At 41.6% G+C, this 20,862-nt stretch overlaps 1 protein-coding gene across 8 annotated transcripts in view; it reads left to right on the top strand.

Moving 5' to 3' along the window:
- The window catches only part of FARP1 (FERM, ARH/RhoGEF and pleckstrin domain protein 1), a 311,742-nt gene that overhangs the window by 245,182 nt on the left and 45,698 nt on the right, over positions 1–20,862 (top strand). For 5 of the 8 annotated variants that reach the window (XM_075918778.2, XM_075918776.2, XM_075918779.2 and 2 more), the window contains exons 14-16: positions 14,244–14,434; positions 16,233–16,322; positions 18,862–18,995. In XM_075918778.2, coding sequence (XP_075774893.2) covers positions 14,244–14,434; positions 16,233–16,322; positions 18,862–18,995 — 415 coding nt within the window. The remainder of the gene's footprint in view (positions 1–14,243; positions 14,435–16,232; positions 16,323–18,861; positions 18,996–20,862) is intronic. The other 3 variants (XM_075918777.2, XM_075918780.2, XM_075918775.2) reach the window with 1 other exon arrangement.

The following is a 20,862-nucleotide window of genomic DNA, read 5'->3' as shown; positions in this document are numbered from 1 at the left end:
AAAGACGTGCGTTACACAGCAGCTACCCTGAGATAATTACTCTCATGAGACAGGATATGCTCTTCACTCTTCTACCAGTTGCCTTACTTTTATCATTAAATGTTCTTGTGAGAGGTGGGAAATAAATAAATTCAGTTTGGCAGAACTAAATGAAGAACAACATTTTCAGCTGAAGCATGTGATGATTCACAAATATTTATGCACCCACATGAATACTGATAAGTCAAGGTTTTTTAATATAGGAAGTTAATTTCAGAATCTTGTTAGTTTTCAATTTTTATGAAAATAGGAAAAGATTTTATAATTTTTCTAATGCCTTGATCAAAACACATTTTAACAAGTATTTAGTATGAGTGAAAGGTATTTTAATAGGTATCAATTTACAACTGTGAAGAAATGTATTCCACCTTTTCTTGCAGTAGATTGTAGCCATGTGTAAATGATTTTTAATCTGTCTAGATTCTTTAGTTGATTGATTCTTTTTTTAGTAATAGATACCTTAGATTTAGACACAAATGAAGTTGAAGCAAATTTTTTAGACCGTGACATTAGCAGATAGCATCAAGTGATTATTCCTAATCTTCAGTTAAAGATTTGAATCTGGAAACTTCAGACTAACTATATTGAGGGGAAAACTTGCTTATATATCCTCTTTAAAGAAAGTTGTCTCTATTTTGGACTTAGAATAGCTGTAAATTGACTGCCTTCAACTTTTGCATTTGAAGATGTAATGTAGGTAGATGAAGCTCAATGTAGAAAATTGTGTCGGCGTAGATAGCGTGTGCATATGAGTCTTTTGTTGGCATTTTTACTATTTTTTACTATACAGTAGAATAATAGCAAATTGGACATGCATTAGTTGCTTTGATAGCCCCAAGTCTAAAGATCAATAATGTACTTCCAAGATGGAGTTGCAACTGGTTTCCGTATTTATAAATAGTTGTTAGATTTCGTGGTGTTTGGAGGTAAGCAAAAATCAGATCTTACAGGTGTAGTTAGTCAGGCGGGGTCCATTACTACGACAGGTAATGTTGGCTACACATACACCATTTTCTACCCTAAATATGACCTTAATGGCCACTTTTCCTATCTTGTTATTTCTACAAAGAAAATGGATATGTCATTTGACATCGTAATTGTGAATGTAGCTGTAGTAGACTAGAAATGCTGAGAATTTAAGAACTAGGTCAGTAGTTAATGAAATATATCTGCGTTTTTCTTCACCTTTTCCTTTTTATATTGTTCCAAACAATATCGAGTACAAAATTTCTCTTTCAATGGTTTCCTTTCATCTGACAGTACTCTGTATTTCGTCTTTAAAGCCTATACACTACAAATTATTTCAATTTGAAGAGCTAGGTTCAATTAATTCTATAGGCAATCATTTAATCTAAAATGATTCACTCTGTAGCAGTCATTTATATGCCAATGATATGCAGTTTAATAACATTAGACAAGCATTTAATTAAAAACTATGTATGGGCCAACTTTTTCCTTCAAGTACATAGCTTATATGAGGTGATTTGCCAAGAATTTAAACAGCAGTCCAAGTGATCATTACCATATAAAGCCAGGTCCATCAAAATTTAGCTGCCAATTGTTTCTGTGGGACCAATGCAGAGGAACCTTGGGGGAAAAGAGTAGTAGGTTGAGACGAGGGAAAGAGGCTGAAGATTGCAATGAAATTGATATAAACTCTTGTTCATCTGCCAAAATGTGAAAGTTGAGAAACATAATGGTCATTATCAATCATGTGACATTTTGGTTAATCTTCAAGTCAGCTATGGGCCCTGTGAGTATACCTCTGGCCTAATGCCATTGTATATGTTGTTTGTAGTCACAGTAAATGGCTTAATTCAGTGACTTAGACCTCAGTGGTTCAGGAGCCATATTAGCATGATACCATAATACTTAAACGTCCCACTTCTATAACTTTGAGCTGTATTCACAAGAATTAATGAAGCCTCAGGACAGCCCCAGGAATATCAAGCAAACTTCACAGATGGGGAAACTGGAGTACAGAGGGACTCAGTGATTTACCCAGTGAGCATTGTAAATAGAGGGACTCAGAGATAGTGGCAGAGTTGAGAATAGAATTGAAGAGTTCTGTCTACTAGTCTGCTGCTCCAAGGACTGGACTCCACACAGCTATCCAGTAACTCTTTTTGGGAAATGCCCTCTTCCATTTCTCCTGCATACTGCTTATTGTTGGGGATACTTTTTTCTTAGGTTACCTAGAAGTCCTGGGTGTCTTTTGGCTAATTTTAATATAACAAATTGGAGCCATGATTTTGCTCAGGATAACACTGAGCTCTGGGTAACTGGAGGGATTGTGAGACTGGCTTCACTGGAGCCAGCGGTGCTGTTTTCAGCATAGGTACACATACACCCTCTAGCTGTGATAGCAGTAGGGTTAAAAACAGCAATGCAGACAGTGGGATGAACAAGCCACCTGTATGATCACTTCTGAGACCCTCGATATGGGACTGCTAATCTGTTTCATCATTCCTGTGGCTATGGTTATGCTGTTCTTTTTAGCACACTAGGTGGATCAGAGCTTGCACTGGAATATCTTCTCAGGCTGAATTGGCGCGTCTGGTTCCAGTGTAGACATACCAAGAGCTGGACAGTCAGGTTGATGGTATCTGACATTCTGCAACTAGCAAATCTGTATTCCTAATACACTGCAGAATGACTCATTCTCTCAGAATAATCTCCTGAAATGAAATAATGCTATCAAATTCCACACTCGTGTCAAAGATGGCTACTTTTGCTGCATCTCATCCAGCATAGTGTACATTTCTGTCTAAAGTTTGTCACATTCAACATTATGATATATATCAAATATAAGTTGCAAAGGAAATTTATTAAATCCCTAATTGTATTTCATACAAATGAAAAAGGTTAACATATGGCTGACTAAAACGATTGTTTTTTGCCTGTACAGGCAGTCCCCGGGTTACGTACAAGATAGGGACTGTAGGTTTGTTCTTAAGTTGAATCTGTATGTAAGTCGGAACTGGTGTCCAGATTCAGCCGCTGCTGAAACTGACTAGCGGCTGACTACAGGAAGCCCGAGGCAGAGTTGCTCTGCCCCGGGCTTCCTGGAATCAGCCTCTGATCAGTTTCAACAGACTGAATCTGGACGCCAGTTCCGTACAGATTCAACTTAAGAACCCCAGGCGTCCCCAAGTCAGCTGCTGCTGAAACTGATCAGCGGCTGATTCCAGGAAGCCCGGGGCAGAGCAACTCTGCCTCGGGCTTCCTGTAGTCAGCGCTGGTCAGTTTCAGCAGCGGCTGACTTGGGGACGCCTGGGGCAGAGCAGCTGGGTTGCTGCTGAGTTGCTCCAGTAGCGCCGCTCCTCGGCGACACTGGACCAACCCAGCAGCACCCCATCTGCTCTGCCCCAGGCGTCCTGATTCAGCCGCTGCTGAAACTGACCAGCAGCGGCTGAATCAGGACGCCTGGGGCAGAGCAGCTGGGGCTCTGCCGGGTTGGTCCAGTAGCGCCCAGAGCGGTGCTGTGGGACCAACCAGCAGCACCCCAGCTACTCTACCACAGGCGTCTGGAGAAAAGCCTGGTCTGCTGGGGGGGGGGGGGGGGGGCGTACTAGCTGCGCGCCCTCTCCCCCCCAGGAGAGCAGGGAGACGCGAGCAGCGTACCGAGATACACCGTGGTCCCGCCGCCTGGGTCCTCCGCGGCTTTGCTCCGCGTCTCCCTGGTCTGCTGGTCTTCAGCAGACCAGGGAGACGAGGAGCAAAGCCGGGGAGCACGCAGGCAGTGGACAGCCCAGACTCGCCGCGGCTGTCCCGCTGCCGGCATCCTCAGAGGCTTTGCTCCCCGTCTCCCTGGTCTGCTGGTCTCCAGCAGACCAGGGAGACGCGGAGCAAACCCCGTTCGTAACTGCGGATCCGACATAAGTCGGATCCGCGTAACTCGGGAACTGCCTGTACTTGTTTTATGTGAACTAGCATCAGATGGAAAATTGACTCATGATAACCAATATGAGAAGTAACATTTTCGTAACTCAAGAAATGCAGCCATATTTATAATGTTTCTGCTAACTTAGAGAGGCTATGCAATTAGGATATAACTGTTAGAAACAAATGAAAAGTGAGAAAAGCTGTTTGTCAATTAGTTCACTAAATATGATTCATGATTTGACCTGACTGCTCTGGATCCTTTTATCAAGAGCATTCATGTGAGCGGTGAGTGTTTCTTTGCCCTCATGTTTGAGGAGCAACTTTCATTGTGCGAGCAATCATATTTGTGCTGGTGGAGCAATAGTGTTTATGCTGCAAGGGCTTGTTTGGTCTCCCCATTTATATATGCATTTTCTTGGTGGAAAAGTGATAAGAGAAAATTGAATGTAAAATCTGCTAGACATCTGTACAATCTGATTTCTGTTGATCTCGCTTTCCCTCAATTTTAAATTTTGTGGTTCCTGCATACAGTTAAATATAAAGTCATTTCTTGGAACAAGACTTAAATAACCCTCCCCTGCACAATCAAAAGAAGATGAACAAATATTTTCAACATTAACTGATTCTAGCCTTTTTCTGACTTCCAATTTGTGTCTCTGTAAAGCATTTCCCATTTTTTCCCTGAGAGAGTCAACCATCCCAAAGATTCTTCAGGCAGTTCTCTTACATATAAAGGATAGGACATGGAATCAGGGAACAGACTGTAAAGGGTGACTGAGATAACCAGAATTCTGAACATCAGACTTTTAGCAGAGAGCTGACTAACAATTACAAAAACTCATAGGCCCAAATCTGCTCAGGATAAACTACTTGTTGAGCAGCTAGGACTAACGAATTTTTGCAGATTGTGACCCTTTTGAAAGACAATTCTTCAATGCAAAAAAAGGATACTATCAGACATTTTTTTTCAACAAATGCTTCTACTACTACTATTGTCTAGCTCATATGTAGGCCTTTTCATCAGTAGCAAGCCCAACCAGCTATTTAAAATCCACAATTGAACAACTCTGGACATCATAGTGATACTTAAAAATTATTTCACAACATAGCAAATTTGGTTACTATTTCCATTGTTCTCTGGATTCTCTGCTCCATATGCAGTAATCACAGTGGTTGACACCCTTAGGAAGGGGACAAGGCCAATGCCTATGTACTACACCAGTCCCACTTAAACCAGTAAGGTTGTAATTACTGGCTGAAATAAGGAATGAATGCAAAGGAAGAAGGTACTGTGCTCAGATATACATACATTAAAATGGTCATATCTACTTTTTTGGTATGTTCCTCTTTTAAAAGAATATGAAGGGACTGTGCCCTGTGCTCACTACGCTCGCCTAATCCCCTCTCTTTGGCCGCTTTCACTTCGCTGAGAGAGCCTGTTGACACTGATGATGTCATTCTGTTGCTTGGCAAGAATATTAAAGGTGGTTACAGAAGAACATGCCACTTCTCCATTGGTTCAGTTTCTTGAAGATGGTTGAGGATAAGATTGTCACGGAGCTCATGGAAGTCACAGATTCTGTGACATTCAGAGATCTCCGGACATGTTCTCCTTCAGCCCCAGTGTGATGGGGCAAGAGCTGGCACAAGTAGAGGGCAGGGGCCTAGCGCTATTAACCTTTGTGGCCTGTTAGTGCTGGGCACAACAGTCTCTCTTCTTCCACTTGGACTTCAGTCAGGCCCCCTCCCTTCCCATCAGGCCCTCCTGCCCCCATTAGAGACACTGGGTCTATGCACGCTCCATGGGCCATGAACAAAGGCATCTGCAATTTCCTTTCCTACTGCAGAACTATATTGTGCCATTGATTTGTTTTTAAAAGTGGAATTTCTGCTTAAAAATCCAAGTCATGATATACATGGCATTTAGTTTAGGTTAATAACAAAGCAATGCTTAGGTGTGTTTTATTATTCCCTCTCCTGTTCCTAGTTCTCTTCTGCAAATCATGTGGGGTTATGTGTATGAGTGTGGGGTGGTGGTGAATGCTTTTTTAATTATTAAAAGCAGTCAGCACTTTCTAATTTTATGAAGTTTGAGAAGCCCTTTTGGCCTAGCTGAGGTGGGTATTCATGGTTGTGATTTCAACAGGTACAAATGTAAATAAAGTGGTGGTGGTTGTTGTTACACTAGAAGGAAAAAAATAGGTGCTTAAAAATATAATATGATAGTAAATTCTTCAACAATGGTTGTTTTGAACTAGAGGGGAATAGATTTTTTTTTAAAGTACTACTATTTGATCTGAGGAAGTGGGTCTGGCCCACGAAAGCTCATCATCTAATAAAACCATCTTGTTAGTCTTTAAAGTGCTACATTGTCCTGCATTTGGATTCCCTAAGACCAGTAAAAATATCAAAGCTCACACTGGCAAAAACTAGCTCTGTAACTAGTAATATTCAAACTGTCATTGATCAAGCATGAAGAGATGATGGCACATGAATACTTTCACAAGGCAAGACACAAGCTTTCTGTCTTGTTAAACCAGGTTAGCAGTTTCCTTTCAAACACTTCTAATGTTGCTTGTAAGAACAGCGTGATTGCCATTTTGCTTGAGATGATTTATGGGGAGATCAAAGGTAGGTCTGTCTTAGTTCAGTGAATGTTAGAGCTCAAAACCTATTGCTTTTCCAGTAAGCACTTAAAATCTTTGATTAGCTGAATTCCTTATTTTTTTATCTTTCCTGCTGAGAAATTGACTGGAACCACTAACAAAAATTCACAAGCTTGACAATATTTCACTCATCCAACCCTTTCCTGATTTCTGTATGTATCTTTTCAAAGAAAAGTCTTACTAGACAAAATGAATGTTTTAAATCAAAAATTGCTGGGGACTTCATTCTCATTTTTGTCATTTGTTTAATAATGTTTGAAGAGAAACATTTTTTGTTTCATTCTATGCACTGTTTTGTCAGCATGTACCTCTTTGGGGGGGGGAAGCCTTTTCAATGTTCTGTCTTTATCCTCAAAGCATGGTGTATCTTCTGTTCTTTGCATTGTTTGAGGCACTGTCTCAATGTCCTTTTTCTGCAGAAATACCTATTTGTACTGGGAATACTTATTTCCTCTATTACAGTGATCCTGTTCTCTTAGAGCATTCTTCATTTCACAATTGGACAATGCAAGATTCCTGGGTTGTGAGCTTTCAAGAATAGAAAACCACACCACATTAGAGAACAAATAAGTGGAGGGGACAGGTGACCTTCACTGTGAGTACCTGGGTCATGTTGAGCACACAGATCTGGTCTGCCCTTCATTTTTTAATGAAGGCTGCACTGAGAATGATCAAGTCAATATTCAATCGCTTTTAAGCAGGATCACTGTAGTCTTGAGGAGATGTCTTGTTGAATTGGACAGTATCTGTGGCATGAGCTTATATGGGGTGGATGCAGTAAAATGTGTAGTTAGGTATATTTTAGAATTGTTTCCTATGCATATTTTAAAAGCTAAACTTTTATATGTAAGTGTACAGAAGGAGATTTTATACAAATGGTTCTATTCTGTCTTTTGTGCAAAAATGGAAAGATAAAAGCCAGGAAAGAGGAATGTCTCCTAATTCTGTATTTCCACCAGTTTGTAATGTTTATTCTTTGTGTGTAAGATTTGAGAATACCCTGATGTAGGCCAGCAGCAGCAGTTACTGTCTGATTTCACACTCACAACTGTCTAACACTACAATATACCAATAAAGCATGGATATATACCAACTGGAGGGGTTGCTGGCTACTAAACCAATACCAAGCTTGATGACTATATAAGCATGTCAAGCTAAACTCATTTAACTGTGTATGCATGATTATTAATTTTTTGTTTTTTTGTTTTGTTTTGTTACCTTTACCAAAGGCTTTACTCATTCTAACCAGTATCTTGCTGTAAAACTGTCACTGGTTTAACTGTCCTGTCCAGCTGTTGGCTGGAGCTTTGTCCTAATACAAGATAACTTGTGTTTTTGTTTGATGTACTGTTCACCCAAATTATTCACTCCTACTGCTGCTATGAGCATACATTTTGCAGCTGTTAAATTGAAGACATTTTTTCCCCATCTTCATTTTTCAGTGACATCATCATGCTTTCTAAAATCTTCTGCTTATTCCTTCTCCAAATACATTGCTATTAAATTCTGGGTTGTTTGCAGATGAGCCTCTGATTAATGCATAGCTTCGTTTTCATGACTTGGAACTGTGTTCAAGTGAGAAATTGTATTTAAAAGTACGATTAATCAAAAGAGAGGGGTAAGCCCAATGCACTGGCAATCCTACTGCTGTTGGTCCTGCTTTCATTGAAGTCCATTCGAGTTTTGCTATTTGGCTTAATGAGAGCAGAATGGTTCTTCATCCAAAGTCTTGATAATTCAGCAGCAGTAACATAACTTGTTTAGCTGCTAATATTAGAACAAATTTTAACCATATTTAATGCCATTCCAATTTAAAGCACTGCTATTGTCAGAAAAGTTGACAGGAAAGGGATCAGGTGGTGATTACCTATCGTGTGGGGCATCTGATATTGGCCACTGTCAGCAGACAGGACACTGGGCTAGATGGACCTTTGATCTGACCCAGTATGTTCTTAAGTGAATAAGCAAAACTGATCCATCTTAGATTAAGCTATCTGTTCTCCATGTATTAAGTATTACCCATTAATACTTAATTAACAGTATTAACAAAAGGGTTATACTATGATTAGCAGTGCAGAACCTATATAGTTGTGGAAGAGTGAGCTGGATTTCATTCTGCCTTTATAGTAGTAACAAAATGGTTAGAGAATCTTCATTACTGGCAATGATATAAGGGCCAGAGAGAAAACAGCTTGGTTTTAAGATTTCAGGCGATATGCACACACACACCCCTTCAGTAGGTTTCTAGATCAGGCTAGGAGAGAATAAATATGGAATTCAACAATGTTTCATGTGTTGTGACAGTCATTTTTCTGACTGGAATGCATTTTATGTAATAAAAAAGTATAAACCTTACAAATAAAATAAATTTTATCAGTGCTTTTGAGGGGGTGGGTCAGACTGAGTGTTGCAGCTTTTCCAAAGCTGGCTTATCTGGTAATGTTTTACATTATATCCCTTTCAGTAGAAAATATTTCCATTGGTGTTTTCCATATTTTACATCTTTACATTATATAATTTTACATCTTCTTCATTATACAAAGGAGGAGCATAAACCAGATTCCAGTCCAGTTCTGCTTGGGAAACAGAAAGCATGTAATGGCTGGGAGTAACATTTTAATTCATTGCTAGATTAGATGCAGAAATCTGCATGGCATGAGTTTGTTTGCCAGTTTTGGGAAGTGAAGGAAGAGTGGCTTCAAGATGTGTTAAATCCCATTCACCTCTTTTACAAATTTCTAACATTTGACAGAAGACTTTGCATTGCTCTGTCAAAGTTACAGTGGAGTATCTTGTCTCAAATTTAAATCTGTAGGTGGCTGTTGTGCAGACATGGAAGGGGAGATGGGCATAGAGGTCTTTTACCCCACATTGTGCCCCTACAGGGAATACACACAGTTATAATCCCTAGATATTCCTCTGTAGTGGACCTGAGATGTTCATCCTTAAGAATTCACGAGGGAAAGTGTTCCTAAGTATTTATCATACGTGCCTGCTTAAGAATATTTGTAGATTACTTCAAAAAAATTATATCTGGCCTAATAAAAAGGACATTGAGAGCTCTAACAATTGCCAACTATTGTAGGTAGCCTTCTCCACTCCTGTAGCAGTAATGTACTCTAGCTCTGACTTGTTATGTCCCTGCTATCCCTGAAACATGCCTCCCTTAAGAGGAGAGTGACACATAATGGTGTATGTTCTGAAGTGGTCATGTAGCATATCCACAAAGTTCTTGGCTGTGTCCAATGGCTCCATTTTGCTTCATGTGTGGAAGATATATTTTAACTTGTTTTTTGTAAGGTATATATATAAAGGTATTAACCCGTTATGCCACCTTTCCCGTACGTTTCATGAGACTTTAAAGTCCTAGTATCCTTTCATGAGTTATTCATTCTCGTTCAGTTGATACTTATTTTCATTCTGAAATCCTCTCACCAACCCCAGCACTTAGCTTGCTTGATGCAACTAAGAAAGCAACCCAGACATATATGGCATTGACTGACTGTTCTGACATATAGTAAAAATTCTGAAAGGAAATGAGCATTCCCATTCATTGTTGGAGTGGTTAACTAGCCACTACCTTGCTTAGGCCCTGATTCAGAAAAGGATTTAAGCACTTGCTGAACTCGTCAGTTTCCATATTGGCAGTTAAACACATGCTTAAGTGCTGTCCAGAATAGGATGCGCTCCTGAATTGTGGGTTTACTGACCTAGTAACGATAATTGTGCTCTAGATAACACAGAAACGTTCTTGATTAACCTAATACACCCACACTTGGATGACTGACCCCTGTAGTTACATATATGTGATGAATGAGCCGAAGCCTAGTCTAAGAAAATTAAAATGCACCAAATTACGAGCACCAGTGACAAAATTAATACTAAACATTTTGGCTATGGCGCTGCAACCCAGCATCACCTGATTTCTAATAACTGATGCAAAGTGGCTGAGAGAGAATTAACTTTCCATTAATCAAAGAACTTCAGTGGATGGGATATGAGGAATTTTTGTACTATTTAATTAACCTTGATCCTATCTCTTCTGCTCCTGTTTACTTGTTTTGTAGTCCAAGAATAAAGCATATCTGGATTCACCTTTGTCTGGTGAGAGTTCAGAGTAGAAGTTGAGAGCAGACCCTAGGTCTAATATAGGGTATTTACACCTAAACACCAGAAAGAGAGAAAAGGAAGGACCACATGCATAATTGCATTTAACATGGTCTCTCATTTACAAAGTTCAAATTTCTAATAGGGATATTAAATTTTGATAAATCAGCTAAATGAGCTCTTACTATATTTAAAAGGCTGAGATGCAGCAGTCAGGACCTGGCGCAACCTAGTGCCATTTCTCCCACTGCACCTCTGCCTCCCCTGTCCCCCTGTGGAGACAGTGCTGGCGGGAACCAGCTTTTAAGCTGGTTTCCCCCAGCACTGGCTCCTGCTCCATTCCATTTCTGCCCAGAGGTAGTACCCCGCTGACCCCTTGCTGCTCCCCCCTTTGCTGCTGTATCAGAGGCAGCGGGGGTGGGAGGGAAGTGACTAGCCAAGTGATTCAACTATCCAATAAGCCTAGGCTCATTTTCTAAAGCTCACTTTGCAAATATTGAGAAATATGGTGCCCAGAGCTTCAACACCTTTCATTTTTATTTCTTCCTGCCCTGTTTGCTTTCTCACAGTAGAGCAAGTCAATTACTTATTTTGACAAACGCAAAATCCAGTTTTAGTTCTTATGCTTAGATTGTATTTGTACCAATCAAGACCTGTTAATGCATCACTAAGTGTTTTGGGCCACTTTCCTGTCATAAGCACTCCCTACGGACTAGTTTTAACCTGTAGTTATTCAACGTGTAAAATGGGAAGCCATTAACATAAATTCACTCCTGACTATGGATGGTAGTGTTTGGTCTTGAGTTTGGTTCTCAGTAATGTCCTTACTAGCCCATGGATGAGAATGCAGTATTTTACTTTTCTGCAAAATGCCAGATGGAATGATGTCTAAAATAAATAGTATATTTTTGAAAGCCTCACTTGATGGAGCATATGCTAAATGTGGGGCTCCATGAGGAAATCAATAACAATAATAATAATAAGATATGAGCCCCCACATTGTAAGCTGGGAAACATTTTTCAGTTAATTCCTTCATCAGATATTTTACAGCTTGAACCACATCAGTCAAATTGACATAAATTTACTCTGTTAATAGTAGGGCCTCATGTCTCTCAATTTCTGCCATGAAACACCTTAAGGTTTCTCACAGGAGTGCAAATGATTTATTCACTGTCATGTGACAGGCAGAGTGCCTGAATTTCTTGGTTTTCTCACATTTGAAGTGATACCATTTTTCCTAGTTTTTTTTCATAAAGTGTAGAAAAGTACTTTAAGCCTACAACCTCACCACTAATCTGTTTTCACTGTTTCTATATGATGAATTCCATTTCTTTTGAAACCTTGTATGCAGTTGTGTACTAGTGTCAATAAAATTGACATTTGTGTAACAACCTGTGGCCTTTCTCTCAGATTTAAGTGAGCAATGATTTAGCATGGAACTATGGAAAATTCTTTCTTGATAGTTACAGTAATACAGACAGTCCCCGGGATACATGGATCCGACTTACATCGGATCCCTACTTACAGACGGGGTGAGGCAACCCTGCACTAGCTGCTTCCCCCCAGCAGACCAGGGAGACGCGAAGCTAGCCCCCCCACCCCCCCAGCAGACCAGGGAGATGCGAAGCGGCTTTTCTCAGCAGACACCTCAGCTTGAGAATAAAGGACTGAGGGAAGTGAGGTGTCGGAGAATAAAACTGAGCTCTGGAGAAATGTTTGGCTAGAGTTTCCCCTACAATATGTACCAGTTCCGACTTACATACAAATTCAACTTAAGAACAAACCTACAGTCCCTATCTTGTACGTAACCCGGGGCTGCCTGTATAAAAACTTTATTTCAGGCAAATATTCCTTGTCTTTTTGTTTTATAATAGGGTACATAATTGTTATAGGTGTCTAAGCAAACAACATTTTATTGATTTTCTTCTTAAAACAGATGAACATTCCAGGATTAAAAAAAAAAAAAAATTTGTGCTAGCCATAAACCTGGGGTCTTTCACAAAATATTTTGCACTCATCCTATTGGCTTTATGTATTTATGCCATTATTTATTGGAGTTGAGTTGTAGTTATGGGGATTAACAGTTATATAATATACTCCAGAAAAGTGCTTGTGATAAAAAGCCCTTGACTTTATGCATGGATATGCAGACATTTACTTTAATTCTGGCCGATATGTTAACTATGGAAATCAATAGCTCGCTAGTTTCTCCATACGTTTTTAAGGTAACAACATGAACAATATGAAACTTTTCATGCTTTGAAAGATCCAACATAGTTTTTAAGATGTTTGACTTTTCATGGCATGTCTTAGCTTAATTGGGAACATGCCTAAGTTCATTTGACAAGCTGTTTCATTTGCAGTGTCAGTAATCTGGGTGCCTTCCACAAGACAAAACACTAATTTCAATACTAATAAAGATTGAATCTCTCTAGTCCAGCAACATCAGTGGTACAGCATGATTTTAATTAGCTGGCTATCTACTTTCCAAGAGTGTGACATGGTTCCTGCAGTTTCATAAAGTTTATTTACAGTACCAGTCCTGGTTCTCAGTGTTCTGTGCTGTTGTTTAGCTCTAATTTACCTCTACATATTCCCTAAGAGTCTAATAAGCAGTGTAAGTGTTGGTAATGCCTCTCGACAGTATTGATCCCCTATGGTTCAGCAAATTCTCTGGTTCAGCACTGTTCAAGTCCCAAGGATGCTGGACTAGAGAAGTTCAAACAGTATATCTCAACCTAAAGAAAGTGTAAATCTCAGTGATTTTTTTTTTAACTATACAAAATGTAATGGGGCTTTATGGGTATGGTCAACCAAAATTGTCATTCTTTGTGTGTTAAAAGTAATACCTTTTTGTGTAAATGCAACGCAAGCATTTCCATCCAAAACAATCAGAGGAGCTTGGAATGACTCTACAAGGTATAATAATATATGTACTTCTACTGTGTGTAGAAATGGATAGCTAGTAGTTTTCTCCCTTCATGTTAGATGTGATTGACATTGCATAGTACAATACCGCTTTAGTTCCTTAGATTCCCTCTAGATATACTTGTACTAATATCTTTCCCACAGCTTCCAGTGAAGTACTTTAGGTCATTTGCGTTTTGGAGTTATGTAGTAGGAGGAAAAACAATAGCCATCGTTTGGCTTATTTATTGTGTTTTAAACTAATTGTAATGCTGAGAACATTCATCTGTTCTATGCATTCTCATTCATAGCGTAGGGTACTGTGTTGAGCTCATCATGAGTCTGATGTTTAATATTAACTTATGTGAGTGACTTATTTGTACCTTGAGCTCTTGTTTTATAGTGGCTGTAATTCTTCCTGTTTTATTAACTTAGAGAGCACTGGGCAGATCTTCAGTTGATATAAATAGTTGCAACTCCATTGACTTCAGTGACCTATGTCCATTTATACCATGTGAGGATCTGGGATCTTGTGCCTTTTAGCCTAATTTCCACATTATAATTTATGATCATTTTTATAAAATTCCTGGAGAGATGCCCTTGTATTAACTGCAATTTTTATTGTGTCTTTTCTTTAGCAGGTTCTCTGACTGGCAGCCCACACCTTTCAGAGCTCTCAATCAATTCTCAAGGTGCACCAGTGGTGGCAAATATGTCATTATCTCCAAACCTGAGCCCGGATGCCAAGCAGTCATCTCCACTGGTCAGCCCATTGCTGAACGACCCGTCGGGTATCAGGACTGAGGAGGAAGAAGAGGTCAGGAGAAAGGTATTGTGGTTGACTTTGCCCTTTTCTTCCCTGGGTGTATTATTTGCTGAAAACATGGTATGTGGTTGATCTCTATAGATCTTAGGACTGTTAGATTTTGTGTTTTATTAAAAATTGTTGTGGCTACATGATTACTAATGGTTACACAGTTACTAAAATGGTCCCTGGGGGTGGAGCCAGCAGCCAAGGTGCTCCTGACCCCACTACTGAGGAACCCCTGCCACCCTGCACTGCTGCATCTGTATCAGAGGCAGCAGTGTTGGGCGGCAACAGGTCTTGTCCACGGGGACCCTAACCTCCCTGTGGACAGAGGCTGCTCCATGACAGTCTCCTCGTCCCGCTCCCCCTCATGTTGCTGCCTCTGATACATAGGCAACAGTGTGGGGATGAGAGCAGGTGTATCCTCGGAGTTGGTGCTCATGTGGGGCAGGCAGTGGGGGGTGAGGGGACAAGTGTTTCCACAGGACCAGCATGCACAGAAAGCCAGCTTAAAAGCCATCTCCCCATGCGCTTTGGCTCCTGCACACTCCCCCCTCCTCCTCCTCGCCCCCCCCCCCCCCCAATTCTCCTACAGCTGTTAGAACTGCTGTGGAAGAAGAGCAAGAGCAGTTCTGAGCTGCTGCTCTTTTTTCCTTGATGCAGCTTCATAGCAGCTCCCCTTCTGGCTGCCTGATGCATTGCTGAGGAAGGTGGTACATTGTGATGTGTATTACACTAGTGCCTAGGAGGCCTAGCCATGGGCTAGACCCCGCTGGTAGAGCAACTCTGGTGACTGACTGTGAGAGTCTCAAGAAAAGCAAAATAAGGAGCTTGGCTGATTCTACTTGAGCCTAGGGGATTGTCCAGGTTACAACATCTTCTACACTCAGTTATATGAGGCACCAGAGGAAACATCTAAAATGAACACCTATCCACTTCTTCCTGTTTCCATGCTCAGTCCCAGTTAGAGCACCCTCAGACTGCTCTCTCTAATGCCAGGTGGCAGTGGCTCCCTTGGAGTGATACACCAGCTAGGGAAAGCCAGAGCATAGAGTATGTCAGCTAGTGTCCATCACAGACTCTGACACATCCGCTGAACCAACAGCTGGAGGGAGGGAAGCATCATAGCAAGGAATTTTGGGGTGTTTTCCTCTCCCTTTGTATATCCTGAGCCAGCACAAAGAAAGCAGAATAGGCCTGAAGGTACCAATTGTGCCCCTTTGGCCATTTTGAAAGAAGATGTTGGACCCTCAAGCTGTAAAGTCGAGTCACTTAAACTTCTCCCTGGTGTAATACTGATACTGACCTACAGAGGAGAGAGATTTCTGAAGTCTGAAGCCTATATTGTGACCTTTTCTCTCCCAGACTCTGTGATCCTCTACCTATTCCATCCCTTTGGAGAAACTAGCTTGGGCAAATTGGAGACCATTCTGCGGTAAAAGTTTATCACATGGAGAGATGTGTATTGAAAAGTGAGCACAGATTACATGCAGGGGCGGCCCAAGGCAGGCTACCGGCAGCCGGCGCCCCATGCGGAATGCGCGATTGGCGCCCCCGCCTCCACAACCCTCAATGACGTGACATCATCATTGGGCGCCCCATTTAACACGGTGCCCTTGGTGACGGCCGAGTCGGCCTATACGCACTGGCCGCCCCGATTACACTGTCTGTTCATTAAGTTGTTTGTTATGTTTAATTAAACACAAGGAAGGGTCATTAGTTTGTAATTGTTCTTATCATTGTTGCTGAGGGTTTCTTTTCTACTGGAGACTTAGCCTCCAAAAGCAGATCAAAACTTCTTATTTTTTGCATTTTACAGAGATTTCCAACTGACAAAGCTTACTTCATTGCTAAAGAAGTGTCCACCACAGAGCGAACTTACCTAAAGGACCTTGAAGTCATCACATCAGTATGTTTACTTTAGCATTACTCATGAAACATATGCTACTGGAGTCAGCTGTGGTATTTTTATTTGGAGTTAAAACTGGTCCTATTTTGGAGGCTGCTCTAATTGACAGGCTGTTGCAACAGCTCTAGGGGAGCCACTGTGGAGATGGTGAGGACAGAATGGGTAGGACGGCTCTATGTCACTCGGGGAACCCCTTTTACATTGCTGCTTTGACAGCCTCTTTATACAAGAGCACAAAGGGATAAAGGTCAAAGCTGAATTAATTTTAGTGGATCTAAGATACTGTTATAAATGTAAATAGTATGACTTTATCCTGCGCTACGTATACTATGCTGATACCAACACAGATCTCAAACAAATAAACTACTTCACATCTGCACTTTTTGGCTTCCCCTCATTGATTTTGGAATCCCTGAAAATCAAGCTACAGGCTAACAAAGTCAGAAGTCAGATTTTGAAACCGTAAGTCACAGTGAACCTGATTATGAGGGGCATTAGCAATAGCTACTTTCACATTTTAATAACTAGAAGCTTTACCCGGCATTGCTCTTGTCCTTAACTCAAATAAGTTTTGTTTTTCTTCATTTAAATCATTGCTCTAGGGTGAGGCAGCCCTCTCTCACCACGGCAGCTTGGGGTCAGCTGAGAAATGTCTGTCCATGGCCACTACAGCTGCAGTGGGCACAGCCGGGGGAGGGAGGGGGTGAATGTCCCTTGGCTTGAGTCTAGACAGACAAACAGACTAAGTCTCTGAAATACTCCCTTTCTATTTGATAAGAAACAGATCAAATCTACACACATCCCCTGTCCTGGCACAACCAAACCCTGACTTTGCTTTAAGTTATGATAACAGGAAGCTGCATTCCAAATTTGGTGGCCCTTGCTCTTGTTTAAAAGGAGTTCTTGAACACATGGACTCACAGATGGACAGACAGATGCACATTTCTAAAATATATAGTAACACTAGTTTAAGTGGTTGGAATTAAGTTTCCTACTTCAGTTCAATTAAGTAAGTGAATCCGCGGTGGCTGAACTGTATGCAAAATTCATTCTTCCGTGGAGGTTACTTTTTTGTATTTATCTTGAGGCTTCCTATTTCTGAGGGAATTTTATGACAAATATAGAAAGGAAATAGAACTGTGACCCCAGGAGGACAGTATCTCTGCAGTACATTTATTCTGTATATATCTTGAGTTGGTGGATTGACTGTAAGGAAGTACAGGCAGTCCCCGGGTTACGTACAAGATAGGGACTGTAGGTTTGTTCTTAAGTTGAATCTGTATGTAAGTCGGAACTGGCGTCCAGATTCAGCCGCTGCTGAAACTGACCGCCAGTTCTGACTTATATACAGATTCAACTTAAGAACCCCAAGCTCCCCAAGTCAGCTGCTGCTGAAACTGATCAGCGGCTGATTCCAGGAAGCCTGGGGCAGAGCAACTCTGCCTCAGGCTTCCTGTAGTCAGCGCTGGTCAGTTTCAGCAGCGGCTGACTTGGGGACGCCTGGGGCAGAGCAGCTGGGGTGCTGCTGGGTTGCTCCAGTAGCACCGCTCCTCGCTCCTTGGCGCTACTGGACCAACCCAGCAGCACCCCAGCTGCTCTGCCCCAGGCGTCCTGATTCAGCCACTGCTGAAACTGACCAGCAGCGGCTGAATCAGGACCTGGGGCAGAGCAGCTGGGGTGCTGCCGGGTTGGTCCAGTAGTGCCCAGAGCGGCGCTGCAGGACCAATCGGCAGCACCCCAGCTGCTCTGCCCCAGGGTCCAAAACAAAAGCCTGGTCTGCTGGGGGGGGGCACACTAGCTGCGCCTCCCCCCCCCCCCCAGCAGACCAGGGACACGGGAGCAGAGCCGCAGCGGCAGCGGGGTGCCGCGCCTCTGATGCTTTGCTCTGGCAAAGTCTCAGAGGCGCGGGACCCCGCCGTGGCTGCAGCTTCAGTCCCGGTGCCTGTGGTCTGCTGGGGACGGTCCCCAGCAGACCACAGGCACCGGGACTGAAGTGGCAGCAAAGCCTCAGAAGCGCCCGTCCCCAGCAAACCACAGGCACCGGGACTGAAGCCGCAGCCGCGGCGGGTTCCCGCGCTTCTGAGGCTTTGCTCTAGCAAAGCCTCAGAAGCGCGGGAACCCGCCCGGTGCCCCTGGTCTGCTGGAGACGGTCTCCAGCAAACCAGGGGCACCGGAGCAGCTTACGAACGGGGCTTTCTCGCCCCGGAGCTCGCAGGTAGCAATCCGCTACCTCGACCTCCGGGGCGAGAAAGCCCCGTTCGTAAGTGCGGATCCGACATAAGTCGGATCCGCGTAAGTCGGGGACTGCCTGTAAATAACTCCTTTTACCACGGTGGAGGTGTTACATTTATAAGGCCCAATTAGGCAGCATATGCTTAAATTTCATCAATTGCAATAAGCTTTAAGTATTTTCATAAATGCTGTCCAAAATCTGAGCCATGCTGTACTCTAGAGATCAGCCAGGTTGTAGGCAATTGCACAAAGAGTAAATGGCCCTGCTCTCGGCTTTCCCCTTTATCACTTTGTTCTTTCCTTCTAGTGGTTTCAGAGCACAGTGAGTAAAGATGACTGTATGCCAGACACACTGAAAAATCTCCTCTTCTCCAACTTTGAACCTTTGCACAAATTTCACACCAGTTTTCTCAAGGAAATTGAGCAGAGACTTGCTCTCTGGTAAGAATGTTATTCATTATTTATTGCTATTAGTTCTTATAGTTAAGTATTTCCATGTTCTACTTCGGTACATTTTTGCTCCATACGGCTTGACTATCTTGATTCATTAGGCTGGATCACAAATGTTGGCTGTTAATGGACTGTATAAAGAAAATCTGCTTTGTTTTAATTCAGTTAATAAAGTATATAATACAGCCATATTGAAATGAGGTAATAAAAACGAGTAAAGTTTCTTATCCTGTGATGATACTTTTCTATTCCAATAGTAACTAGAGGATGGCAAAGAGCAGCTACAACATTTACATCAGCAGGGCCAGAATGGGCTTAGGTTGGGAAGTTCCAGGCACCTGGAGGAAAGCTAATGCTGTGATAATTAAAAAGGGTGAACAAGATGATGTGGGTAATTACAAATCTGTCAGTCTGATATTGATTCTGGGCAAAATAATGGAATAGCTGATAGGGGACTCAATTGATAAAGAATTAACGGAGGGTAATGCAATGAATACCAATCAACATGTGTTTATGGAAAATAGATTATGTCAAACTAACTAGATATCTTTTTAAAAATCAGATTCCAAGTTTGTTTGACAAAGATAATTGTATTGATGTAACATACGTAGATTTCTACAAGAAATTTGATTTGATACAGCACACATTTTGATTAAAAATCTAGAAAATTATGAACATGGCATATATTAATTGGATAAAAATTGACCAACTGATAGGTCTCAAAATATATCTGTAAACAGAATAATTGAGGGAGGTATGTTTCTAGTGCAGTCCTGAAAGGATTGGTTCTTGCCCCTATGCTATTTAACATTTTTGTTAATGACCTGGAAGGGAACATAAAATCATAATTGATAAGTTGGAAGATGACAGATAATGGGAGAGTGATAATAATAAAGAGGACAAGACACTGATATAGATTGATTTAGATAGCTTTGTAAGTGGGGTGCAAGCAAATGATAGGTGTTTTAATATAGATAATGTAAATGAACAGGTCTAGGACAATGAGGAATCCTGTGGTACCTTAGGGTATGTCTATACTACAGAGAATATCAGAACTGCCACTGTTCATCTTCCAGGCTTCATCTACACTGGCCTGTCTTGCGCAAGACTATATGCAAATGAGGTTGCCGTACCCCATTTGCATACTTCATGAGCCGCCATTTTTGCACAACGGGCTTTTGTGCAAGAGCCATTCTGCTGCTTATTTTCCGGCAGAAGGACTCTTGCGCAAGAGGGGGTTTTTATGCAAGAAAGAGCAGTGTAGATTGCTCCTTCTTGTTCAAAAGCCCTTTGCATAAAATGGCGGCTCATTTAGTATGCAAATAAGGTGCGGCGATATTCATCACTGTGCCTCATTTGCATATGTTCTTGCGCAAGACTGGCCAGTGTAGATGAAGCCCCAGGGTTTGAATTAGCAGGTCTAGTGAAGATACCTTAATTCAAACTGAGAGGAACACTCCAGTTGATACCGATAGTCCTGCTTCCACAAGGAGTAAGGGAAGTCAAAGAGAGAATGTTCTCCCTTCGACTTCCTGCAATGTTGACAGTGAGAAACGTCGAGTTAAGGTACTTCGATTTCAGCTATGCAATTAATGTAGCTGAAGTTGTGTATCTTAATTCAACCTTATCCCATAGTGCAGACACACCCTTAGAGGCTAACAGATTTATTAGGACACAAATTTTTGCAGGTAAAACCCACTTCATCAGATGAATTGGAGTGGAAGTTACAGAAGCAGGAAGGAAGAAGATGCTTGTGTTAATGAAGCTAATCAAGTGACGGTGAAAGTGGATCATTCATAACTTTTGGTGTGGAGATATGAATAGAGGGGAAATTGCCTTTGTAATGCGTTAACCAGTT

The sequence above is a fragment of the Pelodiscus sinensis genome, chromosome 1 (assembly GCF_052426305.1).
Source record: "Pelodiscus sinensis isolate ZL-2025 chromosome 1, ASM5242630v1, whole genome shotgun sequence".
NCBI classification, from domain to species: domain Eukaryota; kingdom Metazoa; phylum Chordata; order Testudines; family Trionychidae; genus Pelodiscus; species Pelodiscus sinensis.
Note: the sequence above shows the minus strand (reverse complement) of the source record. Positions and strands in the feature narration are given on the sequence as shown.